Source organism: Mesoplodon mirus, assembly GCF_964341445.2.
Source record: "Mesoplodon mirus genome assembly, chromosome: 3".
Lineage (NCBI taxonomy): Eukaryota > Metazoa > Chordata > Mammalia > Artiodactyla > Ziphiidae > Mesoplodon > Mesoplodon mirus.
In genome coordinates this window covers 26,187,893-26,196,983 of record NC_138978.1, presented here as the reverse complement: position 1 = coordinate 26,196,983, position 9,091 = coordinate 26,187,893, and the positions used below count along the sequence as shown (strand labels likewise).

General features: G+C 55.5%; 1 protein-coding gene across 5 annotated transcripts in view; it reads right to left on the bottom strand.

The window, feature by feature from the left end:
* Window positions 1-2,591: 2,591 nt before the first annotated feature.
* Window positions 2,592-9,091, bottom strand: part of PTPRU (protein tyrosine phosphatase receptor type U) — an 84,215-nt gene continuing 77,715 nt past the window's right edge. For all 5 annotated transcript variants that reach the window (XM_082613593.1, XM_082613596.1, XM_082613597.1 and 2 more), the window contains 5 exons: window positions 7,828-7,968; window positions 5,544-5,669; window positions 5,253-5,410; window positions 4,035-4,170; window positions 2,592-3,802 (listed from right to left, as the gene is read on the bottom strand). In XM_082613593.1, the coding sequence (XP_082469719.1) occupies window positions 3,740-3,802; window positions 4,035-4,170; window positions 5,253-5,410; window positions 5,544-5,669; window positions 7,828-7,968 (624 nt within the window). In that variant the 3' untranslated portion in view covers window positions 2,592-3,739. The remainder of the gene's footprint in view (window positions 3,803-4,034; window positions 4,171-5,252; window positions 5,411-5,543; window positions 5,670-7,827; window positions 7,969-9,091) is intronic.

Sequence of the window (9,091 nt, the reverse complement as noted above, 5' to 3'; positions counted from 1 at the left end):
CCACATAACGACACTGTTATTTCTGCACTGGCCTCAGCCCTGGGGGTGTCTATTAAGCCCCTGTCCAGCAGAGGCTGCTGGGGGAGGTCAGTGGGAGCCCAGTGACAGGGAGCAGCCAGGCCCCGCTCTCAGTTAGGCCTTGCAAATGGCCTTAGCGTCTGTCAAAGTCACGGCTCCATCTCCTGGGTGCCCGGGATATATAACATGTGCCAATCAGCACCCGGCGGAGAGGCTGTGAGAAGTAATAATTGCCTTGGCAGGTTCCTACAGCCAGATTTATTATGAAATAAAGAAAAATATTTAGCTCCTGGCCCCTCTGTACTTGTGGAAATCCTATTTACTGGAGTGGGGCCAGCGGGGGCTTCTACCCCACATCTGCTCTGCCCGTGGCCCTGGGCAGAGCCAGGCTGGACCATTCGTCTTCTTGTGCTCCAGGCAGCCTTGTCTGAGAGGCCACTGCCTCTGACACATTTCACAGCATTTGAAAATCGGCGCCCAGGCCATAGATCACCCATCTGGTGTTGTATCAAGGGATCGTCTGACTTTCAACGCCACCCGGACAGGCACAGAGCGAGCAGTTAAAGGCCCAGGCTTTGGAGTCAGCCCGGCGTGTGTTCAAGTTCAAGTCCGGGCTCTGCCGTGCAATGGCTGTGACTTTAGGTGAGGAAATGCCTCCCTCAGCCTCTGCCTCCTCACCTCTAAAATGAAGGGGAAGTGGCCCCTACTTTGAAAAGCTGTTGTGTGGATTAAGTAAGAGACAAAGCCTGCAGGTGCTCAGCGACAGGCCATGGTGAGCACGTTTACTCCCCAGAGACTTCAGTATTATGGTAAGAGATGGCATTTATTGAGGGCCAGTAATGTCACCAGGGACTCTGCTAGTTCTTTTTAAACAATTTTATCTCCAGACTTCACAACCAATCCTGCAAGTAGGTAATGCTATGTCCATTCTCTAGATTAAGAAACTGAACCTGGGGTGGTTCGGGGACTTGAGCAAGGTCACCAGCTGGGGGGATGTGCGAGCTTGGCTTATTGATTCTGGAGCTGGTGCGTCTCCTAATACACAACCCACCGTCCCAGCTCCTCTGAAAGGTCAACTAAGGCCAGACAGACAGGCAGAACCACACCACCCTCCCTCCCTCCCTCACACCAACATTTCCTGAGCATCAGCTCCAAGTCCAGTGCTTTGCTGAGAAGTGGATACACTCAGATGGACACAGAAACACTTCCTGCCCTTAAGGAACTCAGCACCTGATGGAGGGAGAAGCAGGGCTGCTGACCCACTGCACAGAACACATATGTATCAGTTAGCTTTTGCTGCATAACAAACTTACTGGCTTAAAAGAAAGAACAATTATCTCTTCCAGTTATGGGAGTTGGTTGGGCAGTTTCTGCTACATTTAATCATATAAGTACACTCACCTGACAGGTCAGCCAGGCTGGAGGGACTAAGATGGCCTCATTCACCACATGTTGGTTCTTCTCCACATGCCCTCAAATCTCCCAGTAGGCAAGATAGGTTTCATTACATGGCAGAGTGCCAAGAGGGCAAAATCAAAAGCTGCAATGCCCCTTGAGGTCTAGAAGCCAGAGCTCACTTGATGCCAATTCTGCCACATTCTGTTGGTCAAAGCAAGTTATACTCTATTGCTTGGCCAGTATCTATGACATACATTTGCAGTCCATCAGGTAAGGCTTAGTGGTCAGTTCAGAATGAGTGTGAGGGGGTCAGTTTGTGCCTCAGCTAAATGGGATCATAACTGTCTAAAACTTGTTTAATTCAGATTAAAGGATGTTGAATTGCGAGGTCATCAGAATGGGTCATATCCTTTAACCAGTGGAGAAACTGAGTCAGAGTCAGCCAGTGTGTGAACAGAATCAGTACATCACAGAGCCAGTCTTCATATGAAGAAACTGAGACCCAGAAACAGGAATTGTCTTCACCAAGTCCTATGGCAAGTCTGTGACAGAGCCAGGAGTGACTCAGGTCCCTGCCAGTCAGGGCACTCCTCCTCCCACTCCACCCCCTGAGGAAGCCAGAGACTGGGAATGGGCTGGACTCAGGCAGCTGGACAATCATCCCCACCAGATATGTGTCTGTTCTTTCTACACACCTGGCACCACATAGGCACTTAACCACTACCTCATCTCATCATGATAGAACTGTCCCCATTTTACAGATGAGAAACCAAGGCCAGGAGAGGCAGCTGATTTGCCCAGGGTCTCACAGATGGTGGGGACCATGTGCCTGACACTGAAGCCTGAGCTTCCCATGCTGGACGCGAAGGAGCTCAACCTAGATCCAGGCCCCCAGGGGTTGAGAGGCAGCTCTGTGGCCCTCGGAGGTCTCAGGATAAAGCCCCCTGTCTGAGTAAGTGCTTCAGAGGCTTGGGTGGAGACAGCAACAGCCAAGGTCCCTTGGAACCAGCTCTGCAAGTGGAAGGCCCCTGAATGATGCCCTGGTCCATGCTCCTCCCCCCATTTGCTGGATGGAAAATTTGAGGCCAGACCAGGGCCCTCCCGCTGCACTGGGAGGCTGGGGGCAGGTGAGAAGGCCCCAGTCAGGCAGGCCAGACACACATAAGGCTGCTCTGTGGCATTCAGAGAGCACGTTTATTTACAAAGCACTTTACAAACATCAGCTTATGCCTCCCCACAGCCCCCTGCGAGGTAGGTCAGTAGTCATATCTACAGTTTACAGATGGGGAAATTGAGGCACGGAATGGGGGTGTGGCTTGCCCCATTTTAAAGAGAACTTCCCACCCCCCATCAAAAAATAAACAAAAAAAGCATACATCCTCCATCCCAAAATATACCTTCTTTCTCCAAACTCTAGGGGTACTGAGCACCCCTGATTTAATAGCATCCCAGTGGTCAGCCTGACCAGAAGCCACAGGGACCTCAACCCCAGGGGCTGTCATTCAGCCTTGCAGATTGTCACTGACCCAGGCTGAGCAGGACCCAGCCAGTGAGGCCTGAAAGTTATAGGCAGTGGGGGCTGAGGTGACTTCATTCTGCAGACATTGGGTCAAGTAGGGAAGGGACCCCACACGGGACAGGGTAGGGATGGGCAGATCCTGTTTCGGGGAAGCTCAGAGCACATTCAGGGAAGCAGAAATGGAGGCGGGGGTGGGGATCATGAGCAAGATATCCCCCGGGCTGCAGGGAGGCAGCGGGTGGAGGAGGGAGCTTAAGTTCCCCCTGGGAGGACGAGTCTGAAGTGCCCACTGGCAAATCAGGGCAGAGTCCAGTCTCCCCAGGACCCTCAGGGGCTGAGCCAGATGGGATGCTAGATGCCAAGCCCCAGTGCACTCTCTACCCATGTCCAGACAAGCTGGGTGGAAACCCTGGCCTGGCACTTGCTCTACAGGGCCTCACTCATCTCTGCCAAGGGCTGGGATGCAATCCAGGGGCTTGAGCCTGGGTCTCCCAGAGCCGGCAGTTCTGAGCCCATCACTCTGCAGGGCAGCGCCAGGCCTCTCAGCAGGCCAGCAGGACCCCGCGGAGGTGGGCTGGGCTGCAGTCTTGCTAAGCTCCTCCTTGGCCCGCAGCGTACCCACAGAGGTGCTGAAAGGCCCTGCCCACAGTGGAAGGGGGCACCAGGATGGCCCAGCGCCCACTCCGGTAATTTCCCTGTGAGGGCTACAGCTGAGCAGAGTTGGGGGCGCAGGTCTTCCTTGTCAGTCCGGGATGGTGGCCTGGCCCTGAGTGCGCAGTGGGTGCCCCAGGCCAGGGGCCCCTGCTATCTTGACTCCAGTCCCTCCAAGTACTCCAGGGCCACATCATAGCAGAAGTGGTACTGATCCTGGGAGAGGGAGAGAAGGAATCACCAGCCTGGTCCCTCCCTAGTACTGGGGAAAAGGGGCAAGCATGAGCCCTGCCCCATCGATGGGGAGAAGGGGAGAAATGGGGGTAACATTTTGGCACCAGAGGACTAGAACCCAAGGCCCAACTGTGGGGGCCAGATAAGGGAGAGGGGTGCTGGGCGTGGACCGGGAAGTTGGAAGTGGCTGGGCAAGGGGTACATGGCGCCTCACCAGGGTCTCCACCATATTGGGTTTGTAGTTTCTAAGCATTTTGGCAGCAAAGAAAACGTCTACCAGGTTGTGGCAGCGGATCATCTCCAGGACTGTGGCACAGGCGCAGAAGGTGCCGCTGCGGCCGCCCCCATTTCTAAAGGAGAGACACGAAAGATTTGGGGTTGGGCTTGGTGGGTAGGGCGAACTCAAGGGTGAAGGTCAGGGAAGGGCCAGGGAATCCAGAAGGGAGGGGCGGGGCAGGGAACCCAGATGGGAGGAGTCAGGGAGCCCAGAGGTGAGCAGCAGGAAGAGAAGGTTAAGGGGATAAAAGACTAGCATCCAAAGTGGAAGGTATCTAGGAAGGCAGAGCTTCCAAGAGAAACAGAGCAGATTCGAGAGAAAGGAGGCCAGACACACTCCAGGAGAAAGACACTGAGACAAAGCCAGCGACAGAAGAGGGCTGCAGAGCAGCAAGCAAAAAACCAGAGAGGAGGATAGAAAACAAACACTGGGAACACCAGCCACCCCTAGTAACACAGATACACTCCCAGTCAAACCCATGGCCTCTCACACGGAGACCCTCCCATTCCCCCAGTCCCCAGCCCTCTCCCTCCACTGTCCCGTGACCTGGGGTGTGGGGTTCCTCTTGGGAGATGGGGGACGGTCTAGGCCCTCTGTCCCCTTCTCAAGGGGTCTCTCCCACCAGAACCAAAAGCCCTCTAGGGCCAGGCCCTGCCTGACTCAGCTCCCTGCCCTGCCCCCCATGTGCCCAGCCTGACACAGGGAAGGGTAAGTGCTGAAAGCATGAAAAAAGTGGGAGGCAAAGAAGTGACTGCACCCAGACGTGAGTGAATAAATGAATCTGTGAATGAGGCATGTGAATGAATGAATGAAAAAAGCTACATGCATGCAGCCATGAACAAAGACCAGAATTCCGCTGATTTGAAAAGTATATTACCATATCATGGGCTAAACTAACTATTCTGACAAGACTCTCTCTAATTAAATTGGCAAAGTCAAACATCACACAGAGGGTACTGGGCGAGTGTTCAGGATTGAGTCCACACCCTGGAAAGTGACTGGGCCAGCCTCGCCCGGCTGGGCAGAGTCCAGGCTGCGCTGTGTAGGAGCTCAGGGTTTGGGTGCCAGCCCTGAGGCCCTCTCTCACACTGGCCTCTGCCCCGGTCCCATGGGGCCCTGAGCCCTCCTCCCAGCCCAGGGAGGGCCGGCACTCACAGGCAGTGTACGACGGTGCGCCCGTCCCCGCTCTCCGCCTGCCACCTGTCCACCTCGGCCAACAGGTGCAGGAAGGCCTTTTTGGAGTCCGGCGTGTCCCGGTACGCAGACCAGCGCAGGAACTGGAAGTGTCGCACCAGCAGGTGCCCCTCCTGCAGCTGAAGGTGCAGGTAATCAGCCAGGGGACGTGAGTGCCAAGGGTTGCACGGCCCCCTGAGGACCTCAAGAGGGTCATTCAAAGCCACTCAGCCCCCACCCAGGTTCTCATCCTGGAGCTCCCAGATCACTCACCCGAGAGATGTTCTGCACCCGGAAAACGCGGGTCACCAAGTCCTCGTCCGCTGTGCCTGACACGAACTCCACCTCCATGAGGCCATACTGCTGCCGGCCCGGCTCAGGCCAGTACTGCGGGCACGGCTGGGAGTGCGGGCAGAGGGGACGGAGCGGAGCTGAGCTGAGCCAGCTGGGCAGCTGCCACCCACACCCACCCCCAGACTTACACGCTTGCCCGGGGCCCACCATTCACTCCAGACTCACCTTCAGTGCCCCCCACATCCCACCGCTCACCCATCAGACCGCAGTGCATGCCCGCCCCAGTGCGTTTGTACTGACACACTCAGGTCAGCAGAGGCAAACCCTTTATAGTGGTACACAGACACTCACTGCCGTGCCACGAGACAGCTACACCCAACACACTCACCAGCACACACACCTACACGAAGTTGCCTTCTTCCAGGGACAGGCCTCAGATCACCCCCACCCACGCCAGCACCCCTGCCCCACGGCCCTCTCTCTTGCTGTCTCGGCCCTCCAGCATCAGCTCACAGGCGTGAGGTGTCCCTGTGCTGCAACACAGCTCAGCACCCCGACTCCTGCCCCAAGATCCCTCCGTGCAGTCAGGGTCCTAAATGTACCCCCTCCAGGCCACAGACTCAAGATAGTGGAAGGACACAGGAGAAGCAGCCCCCACACACGTACATACACGGGTCCTCTGGGCAGCTGGTCCAAGGCCCCAGCTTCTAGCAGCCTTCTAGCAAGGCTCTTCCTTTCTCAGGGCCTCAGTTTCTCCATCTGTGAAATGGTCCCTAGGCTCCTCCCAGACAACACCATGCTCCATCTGCCTCCCTCTCTGACCACGAAAAGAGGACACTACCTTCCTCCTTTGCCTGGGGGACTGGCAACTCCTTGCATTCAGGCCTTTACACATGCTGTTCCCTCTCCATGGATCACTCATCTCCCACCTCTTCACCTAGTTAACTCTACCCTTCCGACACTTCTCAGCTCAGATATTACCTCCTCCAGGAAGCCCTCCCTGATCCATCATCCCCCCAGGCTCCTGTGCGTCCCTGTGCCAGCTCCACGATAGACCCCTCCCTCTGCTGTCATGATCAGCTTTTGTACCTGCTTACCCCTGGACCGTGAGATCTGGGAGGGGCCGTGTGTTCTTCGGTCTCCCCACCAGGCTGAAAGGGAGTGGCCCATGAGGAAAGGTGGTTGCATGAATGAGCAAATGGGTGACCAGTGAATGACATCTGTGTGAGACTCCCTATGGGTCCCTCGCCTCCATCTGAGCAAGGGCAGGTCCTTGCCACATGGGATTCCCTGTCCAGGTGCTGGAGCCCATTACCCTGCAGTTCTAGGTCATTTATACCAAGTGCCTGACTTGCAAAGAACCCAGTTAACAATCTTCCCCAGGCAGCCATTAAGAGGCTGTCATGCTCATTTTACAGCAAATCTTCCTGGGCCTGCTGGGATGGGGACCTGGGGAGAGCGGGGGCCCAGAGATCTAGAGAAGATGGTCATGCAGGGTGGAAGGCTGGGGGTCTGTACCTCCCAGGAGTTCCAGCTTTGGGAGCCCTGAAAGGAAATGAGGGTAGCTGCCCCTAGGCTGAAATCACTGGCCAGTGTCTGGACCAACCTCAGAAGCGACTGTCACCCTCATCATCTTCATCTCTGCCACGTACTGAGCACCTGCTATGTGCCGGGCATGACACAGTGCTAAGCATACATCTCACATGGTCCTGACAATAACCCCTGAGAGAACAGATGCTGTGATAGTCCCCATTTCACAGAGAAGGAAGCTGAGGCTCAGAGAGGTAGATTAACTTACCCTAGATCAGACAGTCAGAAGGTAAGGAGGCTGGAAGTTTACTCTGCCTCAAAGCACCCCCCCATCATGAGCAGTTTCGTTGAGTGACTGAAAAAGCAGAGGCTCTGGGAGGAGGCAGCCCAGGGTAGGGGGCACAGCTCTGCCACTGCCCAGCTATGTGACCTTGGAGAAGTCACTTCACCTCTCTGGGTCTTAATTTTCTCACCTGAAGCCCATAAGTGCAAAGCAGAGTCCCTGGCATACATCAGATGCTCCATAAAGAACAGCTATTTTTCTCTAGTCTGAGCCTCGTTTTACAGACAAGGAAACTGAGGCTCTGGGAGGAAGTAGGACACATCTAAGGTTGCTACTCAGCAAGTAGGTGGCAGAGCTGGGTTCCAGCCACTGACTTTGGAGACGTGCCCTTGAATACACTGAGGTCCTAGGCTGCAGGGAGCCAGCCTGCCCAGCCAGCGGGGCCCTCACCCAGGCGGAGTTGGACTGGTGCAGCTGGTTGAGCATGACGATGGAGGTGCACCCGTAGTCGTAGACCAGCCGCCAGAAGTCAGGCGTGGTGCCCTGCAGCGGGTGCAGGGTCACGATGAAGGCTGCGCTCCGCGTGTAGCTCTGCAGGGAAACCAGGACTCAGTGCCCCGACATTGCCAAGCCTCTGCAACAGACTGTCCTCCTGCCCTGCCCACCACAGCTCTGCCCCCAAAGGACCAGGCTGCCTCTAGGAGCCCAATTTGGAGGCTGGCCAGCAACTGAGGCCTGAGTTGATGGGGTGAACCCTCGGACCTCTAATGCCCAAGCCCATGGCCCCCAGGAGCTAAACGGCAAACGGTTCCCAGTGGGTGGCAATGGGAGCTTGGGTATGGTAGGCAGAGGCTGGCCAAGCTTGCTCCCTGCCTCAGTGCCTTTGCACCTGCTATTCCTGTTGCCAGGAACAAATTTCCCAAGTGTATACATGGCTCTCTCCCTCACTTCTTTCTGGTCTTTGCTTAACTTCACCTCTTCAAAGTGGCCCTCCTTACAAACTCATTAAAAATTGCCACACACATACCCCAAGACCTACATTAAATACTTTTTCTGCCTGGTTGTTTTTGTAGAAATTACCAGCGACTGACATTCCATTGCATATTTGTTTGTTGATTGTCTCAACCCATTCCCCAAATACAAGGTTCAGGAGGGCAGAGATTTCAGGGTGTGGCCTGTGCCCAGAACTTTGTAGGAGTTCAATAAATATTTTTGACTAGATAAATAGCTAGGTCCCTTCCAACTCCACGGATAAAAGGTCTGAGACCCCAACCCAGGACCCCAGACCAATGACTGGTACTGACTCTGTTCCCTGCTCCCAACCTTGCCCCTCCAGGTGGGCTGGCACCAGCCTTCACCCCTTTCAGTGCTCCAGCCCCAAGTCTCCTCCTGGTGCCCTGCCTTGACCCACCTGTGCCATGTCCCCCTCCCTCTCCTGATGCTCTTCTCTTCCGATCCCCTCCCCAGGACTCACTGAAGGCTCCCTGATTGCCAGTTCCTGAAGGCCAGGCCCAGCCAGACTCTAAACCTCAGGCCTGGGCACCCAGTGGAGCTCCCTGCAGACTTAACCACCCACAGCAGACCCCAGCTGGCCCCAAGATTAGCTCACTACAACCTAAGCATCAGGGCCTCCTGGCTCCTGGGACTCATGGTTCATGAGGCAAAAGGCTTTGCATGGCTGGGATCACGTGTTTGAGAATCATGGCCCCAGGGA